Source organism: Lathamus discolor, chromosome 23, assembly GCF_037157495.1.
Source record: "Lathamus discolor isolate bLatDis1 chromosome 23, bLatDis1.hap1, whole genome shotgun sequence".
Classification (NCBI taxonomy): Eukaryota; Metazoa; Chordata; class Aves; order Psittaciformes; family Psittacidae; genus Lathamus; species Lathamus discolor.
The window spans coordinates 2514593-2528763 of record NC_088906.1 but is presented as its reverse complement, the minus strand read 5'-3'; the positions used below and the strand labels follow the sequence as shown (position 1 = coordinate 2528763).

At 59.1% G+C, this 14171-nt stretch overlaps 2 protein-coding genes across 11 annotated transcripts in view; both read right to left on the bottom strand.

Annotated features, from left to right (window-relative positions):
* Positions 1-2109: 2109 nt before the first annotated feature.
* On the bottom strand, positions 2110-4591 carry STAC3 (SH3 and cysteine rich domain 3). The gene is made up of 10 exons (XM_065659563.1): positions 4055-4591; positions 3835-3932; positions 3630-3699; positions 3457-3551; positions 3318-3384; positions 3059-3108; positions 2847-2950; positions 2687-2738; positions 2385-2522; positions 2110-2298 (listed from the first exon to the last, which is right to left on the bottom strand). The coding sequence occupies exons 1-10, from the start codon at positions 4422-4424 to the stop codon at positions 2200-2202; spliced, it is 1143 nt and encodes a 380-aa protein (XP_065515635.1). The 5' UTR covers positions 4425-4591; the 3' UTR covers positions 2110-2199.
* Positions 4592-6389: 1798 nt separating this feature from the next.
* R3HDM2 (R3H domain containing 2) overlaps positions 6390-14171 on the bottom strand; it is a 40347-nt gene continuing 32565 nt past the window's right edge. For 5 of the 10 annotated variants that reach the window (XM_065659762.1, XM_065659764.1, XM_065659767.1 and 2 more), the window contains 12 exons: positions 13713-13930; positions 12653-12742; positions 11812-12054; positions 11155-11281; positions 10546-10781; positions 9999-10153; positions 9716-9816; positions 8795-8964; positions 8474-8618; positions 8294-8394; positions 7792-7876; positions 6390-7018 (listed from right to left, as the gene is read on the bottom strand). In XM_065659762.1, coding sequence (XP_065515834.1) covers positions 6675-7018; positions 7792-7876; positions 8294-8394; positions 8474-8618; positions 8795-8964; positions 9716-9816; positions 9999-10153; positions 10546-10781; positions 11155-11281; positions 11812-12054; positions 12653-12742; positions 13713-13930 — 2015 coding nt within the window. In that variant the 3' untranslated portion in view covers positions 6390-6674. The remainder of the gene's footprint in view (positions 7019-7791; positions 7877-8293; positions 8395-8473; positions 8619-8794; positions 8965-9715; positions 9817-9998; positions 10154-10545; positions 10782-11154; positions 11282-11811; positions 12055-12652; positions 12743-13712; positions 13931-14171) is intronic. The other 5 variants (XM_065659765.1, XM_065659770.1, XM_065659769.1 and 2 more) reach the window with 3 other exon arrangements.

Here is a 14171-nt window from a genome sequence, read left to right as displayed (position 1 = left end):
AGCACCCTGGCACAGATAAGGAGCCCCGGTGATCCCCAGGGCACGTTTAATCTGGGACAGGACAGTTATTGGATAAATACCATGAATATGTAAATTGCATTTATGCTGATTTACGGCTGGGGGGGCAGGTGGGGAGCGGAGAGATGGGTTCGTTTAGTTTAATGCATTTATTTCCCTGCCTGGAGATGGAGAACAATCTCGGAGCGCTGCATCTGCCAAGACAGAGGAGGCGATTTAGGCAGAGCCATGCAGATGGGAGCACCCCAGGGCTGGGATATGAGCTTGGGGGGGGGGGGGGGGGGGGGCAGCAGCACCCCAACCCTTCCACCTCCCACCGCACCCCCTGGGGCTCAGCATCCTTACAGGCACCCCAAAAAGGGTGTGCAGGAGGTGGCTGCCCCCATCCCCTCCATGCCAGTGCTGCTCTCCCGGGATGATGCATGGATCCAGCACAAGATCCGCCGTATTCCAATTAATTTCTGGGCCTTGCGAAGTCTCCTGACCTTTCACGAGCTGCAGCGAGGAATTGAGGTGATTAATCCCGTAGGTCAGGGTGGCTCCTCCACTCTGACATTCCCTGTGTGCTACACGGGGTGGGTGCCAGACCCTTTGCATCCGGGGAGCTGCTGAGCCTCCGCAATCACAGCCCCTCTCTGCAAACAGCTGGGGCACGGCCAGATGTGGATCCCAGGAGTGGGAAGAAACAGGAGAGAGACCTAAACCCTGCCCCTGGGGTCCCTCCCGACCTGTTACCATGCAAAGGACTCACTCCTGCTTGTGCCCCCCCCCACCCCTTGCCAGAAGCATCTGGGATGGAGCTGGGAGGGGGAATCACCCTTAAGTGATGAACCCAATTAGATCCTGCACCTAATGAAGACCACCCCTCCCCACCCCAAAGCAGCCCCTCCTTCACCCTGCGAGGGCCCTGGGGCAGGGCGGGGTGGGGGCCAATTATCCAGATGACTGTAATTAAGTTGTTCTCTTCGGCTGTTCAATGAGCTGGAGCCCGCCCCGACTTCCTTGGGCGGTTTCCCCCCCCCTCCTTCCCCTCCCTTCTTCTCACATGCAGCAAATCGGCTTCAATCCCCCCCCCCCGCGGGGCTCTGCAAATAAATAAATAGACACTCGTGATAAAATTAACCGTATGAGGAGCCGCAAATGAGGCGGAAAATCGTAACCGTTCCGCATTTAGGAGCTGTCTGACAGGAGGCCGGGAGCGGGGGGGGCAGTCCCGGGTGTTGCGGGCTGGCCCCCCCTCCCTTTAGCCTCCGGTCCTGCACATCTGGCAGCAGCTGCTCCAGACCCACGGTGCGGACCGGGTCCCCCCCATAGCCAGCAGCGACACCCCCGAGGTTGAGCCCTCGGGGGGAGGCCCCGCTCTGCCCTTAATCCCCCCCCCTGCAGTGGCAGCGTTGATCCGGGCGGGGGTCGCGGGGCCGGTCCCTGCTATGGGTGGGGGGCGCTGAATTGCGCGCCACCCGCCAGGGGGCGCCGCGTGTTCCCGCCACCTCATTTGCATGCGGCGCGGGAACGCTGCAGCAGTGTCCCCTGGCGGTACGGCGGGGATGGTGCCGGTGCCGCGATACCGGGCTCACGGCGATCCCCTCTTGCAGCGGTCGGGACGGGGATAACGGGCTGCCTGTCGCCATGGCGACGGGCGGAGCGATGTACCGGCCCCCCTGTCGCCGTGGTTACCGTCGGCATCACGGCTCCGGGACGTCACGGGCACCGCCGCCGCCCCTCGCCGGGACAGCTGCTCCTGGCTCGGTGCTCGCCCTGCGCGCTCCAAGGACTCGTCCCGGTCCCGGCACCTGTCGCCCCGCAGCCCCTATTCGGGCCCCGCAGGGCCCGGCGCCAGCGCTCGGGAACGGGGGATGCGGCCCCGGGGGGACGCGCGGGGGGGGTCCCGGCCCCCAGGAACGGAAACCGGGGCGAGGGCGGGGAGGAGCAGACGTGTATTGACAATACAGGGGTACACAGCCCAGAGCCCCCCGCCCGGCACGCACCGCCTCAGGAACGGGGGGCCCCCTCCTTGAACCCAGTGTCTTCAACGGACCAGAGCTCCCCTCCCTCCCCCCCCGCAGCCCGCTCCTGCCATGGTCCCCACGGAGCGATGGGGCTGCCTCCCGTCCCCATTCCCATCCCGCTCCAGCAGCTCCATCCCTCTGGCCGGAGGGGGTGCCCCGAGTGCTGTCCCGCTCAGATCTCCTGCAGGAAGTCCACGGGGAAGAGCCCCACTTTGCGGCCGGTGTAGACTTTGACGTAACCGTTTACCTCCTCCCCCTTCTGCACCACGATCTGGAGGCAAAGGGGGTGATGGTGACACCCCATAGAGCACCCCCCCCAGGGTGTGAGCAGCGAGGACCAAGGGGCTCCTGTCTCACCTGATCCTTCTTGAGCGTGATCTGCCCGATCTCCCTGTTGCCCACGAAGGAGCGCGTCACCTTGTGCACCCGCTCGCCCGCCCGCACCCGGATGATGAAGTTTGGAGGGAAATATCCAACTTTCTCCCCAATCTTCCCCTGGAAGGAGTCAGTGGCTGGGTGCAAGGTGCGGGTTGGAGCCAGCCTGTGTGACCCCCTCAACAACCAGCCTGCACGGTGCGCGGTGGCGAGAGGACACAGCCATGCGATGTGCTTTAAGCGCTGCATCTCTCCCCTCTCTGCCTGGAGGACCCCAGCCTTACCCTCCACCACTCCTCATTGGAGTCATCGACCACTGTGATCTTCTCCCCGGGCCTACGAAGGGAAGGATGGGTTCAGAATGAGGGGGTGCAGGGACCCCCTCCCTGGCCACTTGTTGCTCCCCTCTTCACCCCTGTGCTCACTACATTGCTGGTTACTTACGGGAAATCCAGGTCATCTTTCTCCAGGGCTTTGAAGCGATAAATTGCCACGAAATAGTGAGACTGGGGGAAGCCACCGCGCGTCCCTGGCTGTAGCTTCTTGCTCTATGGGAGGAGGAAAAGGGGGTCGGTGCCCCAGAGCTGCTGAAAGCCCCAAGGAGATCCCTGAAGAGCCTTTCCCCATGCTGCTCCATAGCGTGAGGGTGATGGTACCTTGTCGTCTGTTGGGCTCTTCTCAGTCTTCTTGTTCCCTTCAGAGGTGCCTGGAAAGAGGAGGATGAGGGGTTACCTCTCTCCTGGTGCTGCCTCCCAGCCTGGGACCATCCCAAGGATCTCCAGGTCAACAACAGGAAGCCGCTGAACTGAAGACCCCCACTTCCTATAGGGCAAAACCCACCCAAGTGAGCCTCCCCATGAGGGTCCCTCCCTGCCCCGTGCTCATAGCTCAGCGCTCCGATGCCACAGCACTCACCGCCCTCTGTTTTGCCTCCTTGTGTCTTCGTGGCCTCTGGTTCCTCATCCATCATAGCAGCCAAAGGCTGCAAGGCAGAGACCCATCAGGGGGTGTGGGGCGGGCAGGGAGGAGGGGTGGCCATGGGGTGCTCACTCACGTTTTTCTTGTCATCCTGCCCTTTCTTGCGCTCCTTGTTGGCCATGATGACGCCCGTCCGCAGGGTCTCGAACACGGGGTCGCTCCTGTCGGCTGCTGCAGGGGCGCAAGGGATGGTGAGAGGGGTCCGGCTGCCGCGCACGGGGCGATGGAGACACCCAGCACCCAACTTACAGAGCTGGTCCTTGATGCAGAGCTGGTCACTGTACAGGGGTGAGCTGTACGCCCGGCGGAAGCCCGGGGGCTGCAGGGGTGAGGGTTAGAGCATCAATCCCTGCCCACACACCAGCTGAGGGGATGGAGAGCACAGGGGCATGGAGGGGAGCACCCCAAGAGCCAAGAAGCACCAGAGCATGGCACTGCGAGGGGCAGCACTCACGATCTTGCCGAAGCAGCGCTGCATCTCCACATAGGTCTGGCAGTGGTGGTGGATGTTGGTTTTGCAGTTCTTGCACCTCAGGCCAAACTTGTTGTTGACTGACAGTGTAAAGGGGGGGGGTGGAGGGGTGGAAACAAGAGGCAATGTGACACTGCAGCTGCAGGGACGGCTGGGCTGGAGCCCTCGCCAGCCTTGGCCCCCAGCACCCCTCAGCACTCACGGACAATCATGCGGGCACAAACATCACAGAACTTGGGCTTTTTGAAGTAATGATCTTTGAACTTGTGGGGTTTGTCATTGACGAGTATCTGGGGCTCAGGAGGCGGCTCGGGTTCCTCTTCTTCCTCCTCTTCCTCATCATCATAGATGTAGAAGATGGGTCCCCCTGAGGGGCTGACCAGCTCCCCATTGGGCTGCGGCTCTGGTGGTGCCTCCTCCTTGGGTTTTTGCTGGAAAAGCTGCTTCAGCTTCTGTAGCTGCAGGGCAGGAGAGGATGGATGCACAGGGCAGGCGTGTGGGGTGAGGCCGGCAGGCAGAGAACCCAGTGCCTGGCTCCCGGCCCCTTCGCCCTGACCTAGAGCCTCCTTCATCCCCAGTGAGAAGAGACCCCGGGTATCCTGAGGCAGAAACTGTGAGGACGGGGACACTTCTCCCACTAAAGGAGAAACCGTGACTCCTGAGCATGATGTGGATATGGGAAGAGCCAAGCTGGGAAACGACACTCAGTTTCCTGCTGGATCAGGAGCCCACCGGGCATCCCTGGTCCCACAAAGCCTCCTGGGGCCAAGGCACAGCTGATGCTTGGAAGGTGCCTTCCCCACCCACCCAAGCTGCCCTGTGGGTACCCACTTACCCGGCTTTTGGGTTTCCCACCTGAAGCAGGTGAAGCTGGTGGCTCCGGCACTTCCTTCTCTGTCATGCTATGGGCAAAAAGGAGACATCACATTGGCTGGGGCTACTCCCATTGAAAGGCAGGAGCAGCCCAGACCTTGCTGGGTGAGAAGCATCTTCAGAGCTGCTGCCTCCCTCTGCCCCAGCACCATCATGCCCAGCAAGGGCCCATCCTGCGCAGGCTGGAGACTGGGCTGCTGCTTGCTCTATGGATGCGGTGCCAAGTGCTGTGAGCCAGACCCTGGGCTACCTGCACGTGTCCAGACATCTCCACCTCAAGATTAAACTGCAAACAGTGCTACTCTGGGCCCCCCCACAGGCACACGCCTGTGGTGCTGCTTGGCATCACCACGCAGCCCTGCTTTCTTCTCCCTGTGCTACCATGAGGGCAGGATTTGCTCCTGCATCCCCCAAACAGGCCCAGTCTCGCCTTTGATTCAAGCATCCCCATGGTCCCTCTATCCAGACATCACTACTCTTGCTGATACCCAACACAAGGCCCCCCCATGCCCCCAAGGAAACCAACCATCAGGGAAAGAGCAATGGGGACCAAAGAGCCCTGGGGCAAAGGGGTGCTGCAGAGGCAGAGCCCTGGGGTCTGGCATCGATAAGGAGGGGGGCAAAAGGAGGGGGGGGGGGTGTCAGTGGCCACGACGAGGGGTCACTGCAGAGGGAATCAATCCCACTTACACTGCGCTTGGAGCTCTCGCCCTGTGATGAAGAGCCCCTCGATGGGCGGCCGATGGTGGGGCCTCGGCAGGCACGGAGCCCCCAGCCCTCGGTGCCGGTGCAGGGAGGGGGCAGCCGCTCCGGTGCTGTGCGGTGCAGGAGTGACAGGGCAGAGGGGAGCCGACAGCTGAGCGCTGCCGGAGGCTGACGCCGGGAAATTGGAGCCCATGTGTGGGGCGGAGGGGAGCGGGGCCAGAGGAGGCACTGGCTATTTGCGTTAGTGGGTTGCTGGGCGTGCCAGAGGCCACCCACCCCCTGGCAGCAGCGCCGGGGCACGCCAAGGGCCCCAGAGCCTTCAGCTCCTGTTTGCTCTGGCGCTGGAGGCCCCTGCAGCCGGGAGGGGAAAAGGGGAAGAGCAGCAGCAGTGGGGTCTCTGATGGCTGCCCCCGGACCTGTGTCCCTGCCAGGTTGTGCCTTAGCACCAAGTGTGGGGCTGGACCCACGACCCTGGCCAGGCAGCTCTTACCTCTCCATCCATGCTCGCTTCTGCTGGAAGCCCCCGGAGTGCTGCAGGAGGCTCCATTGCTGCATGCAGTGCTGTGGTGAGGATGGTGGCACCTGCAGGGCAGGAGGATGCAGCGATGCCTGCACCTACCAGCTCCGGGGCTGCTTCCCTGTCATCAGGAGGAAGATGTTGCTTCCTGGCAGGGCACGCCCTGTGCCCCCCTTCCTGCACTGCACAGGGCTGTGAGTATCTTACAGGGATGACCAGCCCCCGGTCAAAGTGCTGGGTGCAGCATCCTCCTGCCTCCCAAAGAGGCAGCCCCTAGCACTGGTACTGGCAGAGAATGGGAAAGCAGCGTTAAAGTGATGGACAAGTTTTCCTTTTGTTGTTTTTTTATTTAAAAACAACCCCCCCCCCAAATAAAATAAAACAAAACAAAAAAATCCCCACCCCCCCACCCCCAAATAATAATCAGATTAAATAAAATGTGCAGTGAACATACCAATTCAACACCTGTATGTGCGGTTCAACACAGTGCTTAACAAAACAACATACACAGGGGAAGGTGGGCGGGCAGGGGCATCACTCCAAAAATAATAATAATAATAATTAATAATAATAATTAAAAAAAAAAATCAATTTCTCATCTCTTAATTCTGTCCATATAAATATATCCATGAAGGAGGGCAAGAGGAAGGAAGGGCAGGAAGGAAAAAGAGAAGGCAGAGGGAAGTGCCTGCAAGTCCAGTGTGCTCTGTGTGCCTGTGCGCGAGCCCTACTGCGAGCTGGCACGCTCCAGCACCCGCAAGTCGTAGTTCTTTTTGGCCACACGCAGCTTGAAGCGGCTGAGGGAGTTGTTGAGGCGGAGGGAGGCGTTTTGGGCAGCCAGCGGGCTGGGGAACACGGCCACGATGGTGTATAAGGCAGCGAGGTCACTGTGCCTGCCGTTCTCCGGAGTGCCGGTGTCGTCCCCGCCACCTCCATCTCCGCGGCGCCCCTGAGTCTCTTTGAGCCACTGGATTTTGGCACCGGCCATGGCGAGCTGAGTGAAGAGCTTGTCGGCCTCTGTCCGCGTGATGCCCTCGGGCAGGTCTGTCACCTCCAGCACTCGGCCCAGCACTGCAGTGGGGAGACGGCACGTGGTGGTTGGGGGGGCTCCCCACCCAAGTCACTGCTACTGTACTAAGCTGCCCCCACCTTCCTGCTTCCTGCATCCTGACTCTTTTGATGCCCGCATCCCGATCCCCGCATGCTTCAAGAGGAGGCTGTTGCTTCCCATTTGCTCCAGCAACACCATGTCCTCTTTGCTCCCTCTGCCTGGGCATGGCTTTCCAGTCAGGGCGCTCTGCTCCAGCTTCCCACCCTAACCCTTGGGTACCAGGATTGGGAGCCAATCCACCTCTCCTGCCCTCTACCCCTGGAAGGGAGAAAGGCACCCATGGAGGAGTGGTGTGGATCCTGAGTGTGACACTGCTCATGGTGCTCAGCCCACAGACAGATCCCCCTGTGTCATGCCCACTTCTTTGCCTCCACTCTGTGGTACCCAAACACTTCTGCTGCCTCTTGGCTCCAGCCTTGGCTTTTGGGCTTAGCAGAGGGCTGGCTGAATGGATTCTTTGCTAATATTAACGTGGCATGTAATGAACATGCCAGCCGCAGGGAGAGGGACAGCTCTTAAAGGGCTCCCTGCAACCAGCTGCTGGTGGTGGTGGTGACGTGGAGGTGACACAGGGGACAAGCCTTAAGCCCCCATAGAACCAGTGAAGACTGCATCCCCCCTGTGCTGGTTGGGGGCAGAGATGGCATCTGGAGTCTCTGCCAATGCCAGCTACGCTGTGCAGTGGGGACTGCTCAGTGGGTACAGGGTGAACTGTTTGAAGAGGGTCACTTGCCTACATCGCTTGTCCCAAGGTCAGTGGATGCTGACTTGAGGGCTTGTCTCTTGCTCCGGTTTCCATGTTTCATTCCAGTCTGCCCCTGAAAGAATAAAGCCAGCCGAGTGTCACCCGAGGAAACACTGTGACCCTACAGAGCATCCTGGGGAGGCCAAACTCAACCAGGCCATCACTGCGAAGGGGGATGAAGACACCAGGATGAAGCTTGCATCCTCAGCACCTCTGAGGTGACACCATGCTTGGGTGAGAGGAGATCAAGGCACAGCCACGCTCCCAGGACACTCAAAGGACCTGGGGCTGACACTGCTTCTGGGTAAAGCTGGGAGCAGCACCAGGCTCTAGGGCAATCCATGGACAATGGCAGCAATATTGGATGGATGGCATGGGGTAGGCAATACCTAACCGAGGGGTGCCCAAGCACAGGGCAGGGAGAGGGTGGTCTTGTTCTGCTCCCAGGCCCATGAAAGGGTGGCTGGGTGCAGCTTTGGCCTGGTTTTACCTGGTGTGCATTGTAGTTGGGCTGGTTGTGGAGCAGCGGCGGGGGACAGATAGACAGGTTATACTGCAGCGGCTGGCCCAGCAATGAGTAGCGCCCATCACCTGCAAAAGGGAAGCAAATGTGTGTGTGGGGAGTCTAAAGGAACCCCAGGAAAGCCCCAGCCCTGTGCTGTCCCCTTACCTTGTGTTGGGCCCATGGGCCGGGGGAACTGTGTGAGGACAGGGAGGGGGCTCAGCCCCGTGCAGACACTGTTGAGGTTGGTGACAGGCGATGGTGTTGGGGATTGTGTTGGGGACGTGATGGGGCTGTTCAGTTGGGTGCTGGCCTGGGGGAGGGAGAGCATTAGAGAGCGCCTGTAACGGGTCCCTCTCCTGCCTCACCACCATGGGGTGATCCCACCCCCATCTCCCAGCCCATCCAGACGGCACGGATGCTGGGGTCCTCTGTCCCGCCAGGCTGCTCCCACAACAGGAGCTGCCTTCCTCCCAGTCCTCTCAATACCTGAGCACTGGTGTCTGGGTTGTACAGGTCTCCTGGCTTCTGCCCCCGCTGGTCCAGGCTGTAGTACTTACAGTGGCTCCACTGCACCACAGGGGGATTCTGGGGGGCCTGGGGGCCATTGGGAACATTCAGCTGCATCACAACCACGCCAGGGCCTGATGGAGACACCCCTAAGGAGAGATGACAGCACCGCTACTGCCCAGGCTCTGTGCACTGCAGCTCCTGTTCACTGCAGAACAAGAGGCACCCAGCCTGGAGCCCAAGCCTTGCATCAACCCACCAGGCCCCAGCCAGCCTGGGATGTAACGCTGGAACCCCAGTTCCTCTCATCCACTGCTCCCTGGGGTCCCATGCGCTGTCCTGGTGACACTGAGCCACGCTGCCAGCAGATGGGGTCCACAGCCCATAGCAGCTCCCTTTGCCTACTCCTACCCTGCCCACATGGCAAGGAGATGCCAGGCCAGCATCAGCTGCTGTGCCACGATCTGGAAATTCCCAGTGGGCCGTGGGATGGGGAAGACTAAGGAAACCCATTGCATTGCACAGAAGCTGTCAGACTTCACAGAACCACAGACTGGTTTGTGTTGGAAGGGACCTTAAAGCTCATCCAGCTCCAACCCCTGCCACGGACAGGGACCCCTTCCACTGGAGCAGCTTGCTCCAAGTGCCTGTGTCCAACCTGGCCTTGAGCACTGCCACGGATGGGGCAGCCACAGCTTCTCTGGGCACCCTGTGCCAGTGCCTCAGCACCCTCCCAGGGAAGAGCTTCTGCCTAAGAGCTCATCTCAGTCTCCCCTCTGGCAGGTTAAAGCCATTCCCCTTGGCCTGTCCCTACAGGACAGCTCTGTTCACTGCAGCCCCTACAAAACCTGATCCACTTTGTGCAGAATCAGTGCCAGTGCTGCCAGTGACCACACTTACCTGAATACTGCTGCTGCATCTGTGGCGGGCTGCAGGGTGATGGGGACTGTGGCATCTGGTACTGTTCAGAGCCAGGCGGCTGAAGGAACCCCACCGAAGGGCTGTGAAGCAGAGAGTGCTCTGGTGAGGTACTGGGAGCTAGGACTGGGCAAGCTCAAGAGGTGACCAGCATCTGTGATACCCAGGGACCTCCCTGAGCTGCAGGAGCAGGATGCTGTGCCCTTTCCCTGGGCCAGCAGGATTGCTTTCTCCCCAAGGCAGGTCAGAGATACAGAAGCTTTACCTGGTGCCATTCTGCTGGGCAGTTGGGATGACGCTGTAGTAGATGGGCACCCCCCCAGTCTGAATGCCCCCTTGCACAGACTGGCTGGCTGGTACAAGCACTGGCTGCTGGAAGGGCTGCTGGACCACACTCTGGGACTCATTGGCCATGGGAACCTTCGCAGGGAGGAAAGAAGCAGCACTATGTAATGACAGGTAACATGGAGCAGAAGCAAGGAGAACTGGCCCCAAAGAGACACCAAGGAGACCCATACAAGGTAGAAAAGATGCTGGATGGGTGGCTACTGCAGCCCACAGCAACCTTGCCCAGGCAAAAGCAGCACCTCCCAGTTCTTCTGCAAGCACGATGGCAAAGGGACTGACTGGGACTCAGTCCTCGAGGCATGTGGGACATCCTCAAGGCATGTCCCACATAGATTCAGATGCAGACAAGCATCTTCTCAAGGTAAGTCTCCACCTTTGGCTCCACCACGCAGGCACAGGATGAGGGTGCTTCCCACACAGCCCCCTTCCCAAGAGCTCCTCACTGGAGAGCAACTGAAGCCTACCTGGTACGAAGGCAGTGGAGTGTACTGGACCATCAGACCTTGCATCTGGCTCCCCATATTGCTCCTCTGGCTGCTGAGGAGGCCAGGGGGCTGCGCCTGCTGCACTCCCATCATACTCTGCATCTGGCCACCCATGCTGTTCCTCTGGCTGTTGAGGAGCCCAGGGGGCTGTGCCTGCTGCACTCCCATCACACCGTGGTACGTTTGCTGCTGGTTGGACATCATTGGCTGTAAACCTATCAGAACAGGGTTTAAATGGAAGAGCTTCCCAGCTGGCCACAGGAGACAGCTTGAGACTTGGCAGATGAGGTGCTCAAATCCTGCTTTGCCCCATCTCTTGCTAAGAAGTGGGAAAAGGGCTTCCCTTATGGCAGGTGTGAAAAGACCTTAAGGAAGCTCCTGGCTTTAAATCCACCTTGGGGCACCTCAGTGCATGCTACACACCAAGAGGGAGGGAAAGAACTAGAAGAAGAGCCTTTGCAGCCAGGCCAACTTTCAGCTTCCCTTTGCACAGCCTGGCCCTAGGCTGTGCATGGGAGATCCTGAAGAGCCAACAAGAGTTGCAGATAAGGAAACCATCCCCCTTAGGCCCATTTCTCCCCTGCTTACCAGGCTGCTGGGACTGCTGAGGGAGCTGCTGAGTGCGCTGGGAGCTGTAGGCCACTGGGTGACTGAGAGATCGGTATTGCTGGCTGGAGTTGGGGTACTGCCCAGGAGGGTAGTAAGAAACCTGAATCTATCAGAACCAAGAAAACACAGTGGTGAGAACACAAGAGGGATGGGACCAAGAGGGCTGGCTCCCCAGGACCAGTTTGCTCTCTCACTTTCTGCTGAATGAAACCAACCAAGTGATAGCTCCTCAGGTAATCAGCCCCTTCCTGCTCCTCCCAGCCTCCACATTCAAGCCTTTCCCAGCCCAGCAGTGCAAAAGCACAGTAGGTACAACTCTTCACACCCAGGGGGACCAGTCTAAGAGGTTATAATGCCCTGCAGGACCCCAAAGAGAGCTTAGAGGTGTCAGCCCTGAATTGGTCACCAAACCTATGAGCCAGGAACAGTCAAAGGGGGGTTCCCCAGGGAAGTGCCCCAGAGGGACAAAAAGGCAGAGATCACCCCGCTGTGTGCTGACCCCAAGCTTGGAGCCCTGTGTGCTGACCCATTGCAAATAAGCAGCAGAAGCAGAGACCCACTCTCAAGGAGCTGCTCCCCTGCAGCCCCTCGCCTCATAGAGATGCACATCCCCTTTGGGCTTGCGGGTGCTCTTACTTGCTGGGGAGGCTGAATGTAGCCCTGGGGCTGCAGCACCTGCTGTGTGGGGGCCGTGTGCCCTGAGGCGGAGTAGTTGGAGGTGGGAATGGGCTGCCCAGGGGCTGCCATGATGAATCCTGTCTGCTGAGGATGCTGGGAGATGAGGGATGACTGGAACATCGCCGAGGAAGGATCCGGTGCTTCCGTAGAGCCCTGTCGGCTGAGGCTGATCTGCCCAAAGGGGTTGCTGAGTTCATCGGCCTGCATTGGGGAGAAGTGGGAAGGATGGAGGAGGACAGCATGTAGGACAACAGCACGGAGGACATAGCTCTGCAGACCCCTTCTCCCTACTCTGTGTGGAGGAGCTCACCCAAGAGAGGTCCCCAGAAATGAGCCACACACCAAGAGCACTCTGCAGGATGGGGGGGGTAAAGGCATGCATGCTGCTTGCAGGGCTGCATGCTCAGCAGGCACTGGTGACAAGCAGGGCCCCACACATGCAAGGGTGGCCCCAGCCCAGGGTGTGCCATTCCCAAAAGAGGTAACACAAGTTGACTGAGACCACAGGGCAGCCACGGTCCTTGGACCCCAGTGCTGGGCACAAGCATCACTTCTGATGGAGCTTTGGCACTTGGTCTCGCCCAGGCTCTTTCCATGCTCAGCAATGCCTGGCCCTGGTGGGTCGCACAGCCTCAGGCATCCCACCACCTTGATTCCATGGTGGCACAGAGCATCCATGAATCCCAAACCCACTGGGTGCAGTGTCCACAATGTACCTGGTTAGCAGAAGCTCACACAACACAAAATACAGCACATGGGTACAACAGAGAGAGTGCAGAAGAGGAAATGGGGTTTATACCAAGTTGTACTGCTGGGGTGGAGAGACTGGCAAGAGGACTTGGGGGCAGGAGCTTGGAGAATACTGAACAGGCTGCAGTGCTGGGACCGGCTATGACCAGCAGAGAAGGGAGAAGAGTGGGAAAAGGGGGGGGAAGGAAGGACAGAAGGAAGGAGAGAAAGAAGGAACAAGGTTAGTCAAGTGAGCCAACTGCAAACACAGAGGGGGGCATTGCAGAGGGTTGGAAAGCAAGGAGAACAGACCAGGGCAGCAGTCATCTCTGTGTGAGGACACACATCCCCACCCCTTGCTTTGTGGAGCTGCGAAGGCTGATGCCTGTTGATGACACCTAACTCAAGTACCCCATACTATGCTTTGAGCACTGAGCTTGCAGGTGCACCAGGGGGACAGTGTGTTTTCACATCTTTCACTGACACCCAAACACAGGAATGTTTGTTCCTGCACTACTGGAACAGCCAAAACAGTAAAAGATACAAAGCAAAACCTCAGCAAGATGCAGTGACCCTGTATGAGCTCCAGAAGCTTGCTGGGTGTTCAAACCTCAGACGAGCCTCAGGAACAGAACAAAGTATGCAGGAACAAGGGCTCCATCCTCAGGATTAGCCCTGCAGGTTGTGTAATGTCACTTGGGTTTAACTCAGGGAGGGTCTGGAGAATACCAGACCCAGGTACAGCTCCAGGTCTGCCTCCTCCCAGGACATGAGGTGACCACTGCGGAAGCTCAAACCCAGCTACTGTTTGTGACAGTCCCTCACCAGGATGGCAACTGGTTCCAGACCATAACCCCACCACTCAGCAAAAGGCTATAGATCCCTTGCCAGGAAAGCTGCTGGCCTGAGCAGATACAGAAGAGGCTGGCAAGCTGTCACATAGCATCATCCACAGGCACAGCAAGGCCTCACAGCATGGAGGAACCGTCACTCCCTAAGAGGCAGCAAGTGTGAAGATACCCAAACCCCACTGGGCAAGTGTGAATCCAGAGCACCCTGGCTGTGTTTCTACCTCCCCGCTGGGTGCCCAAGGAGCTTATGGAGTCCCTGGATGCTGTGCAGCAACTCACCTGGGATATCATGTGGTTGCTCATGGCTGGCTGCTGCTGGGCTGCAGGTGGAAGTCCCTGGGGCTGTGGTGGTGGCTGCTGGGGTGCCTGTGGTTGAGGCTGTTGGGCTGTGCAGGGTAGGAGGCCACGGCTGGGCTGTGAAGAGGGGGATTGGCTGCATGCTTCAGGGGCACCTAGTACCAGACCTTGAACAGAGAAAGGCATGGCAGGGTTGGTACCTGAGAGAGAAAAACATGGGTTTGTTGATGGGGGGGTAGATCCTGTCACTACCTCCTGCACGGCAGCCAGCTTAGAGTCTCTGCTGTCCACATGGTAGCTGCCACAGGGGACAGGGTGAGCAGGCTGCAGGCTAAGTCAGTTTGCCTCTCTTCACAGCAAACCAAGGTGCTGACACCTTCAGCACTCCAGGTTATGGCACCTCTCTCATCATGTCTGTACAGGTCCACAGCTGGTCACAGC

What these genes read in the sequence shown, in the direction of transcription:
- STAC3 (XM_065659563.1), bottom strand. Translation starts at nt 4,424, where the DNA reads ATGAAGGAGGCTCTAGGTCAGGGCGAAGGGGCCGGGAGCCAGGCACTG. An exon ending in CTGCATCAAGGACCAGCTCT is followed by an intron (nt 3,552 to 3,629) that starts GTAAGTTGGGTG and finishes GCGCCCCTGCAG; the next exon opens with CAGCCGACAGGAGCGACCCC. An exon ending in CCAATGAGGAGTGGTGGAGG is followed by an intron (nt 2,523 to 2,686) that starts GTAAGGCTGGGG and finishes GACTCCTTCCAG; the next exon opens with GGGAAGATTGGGGAGAAAGT.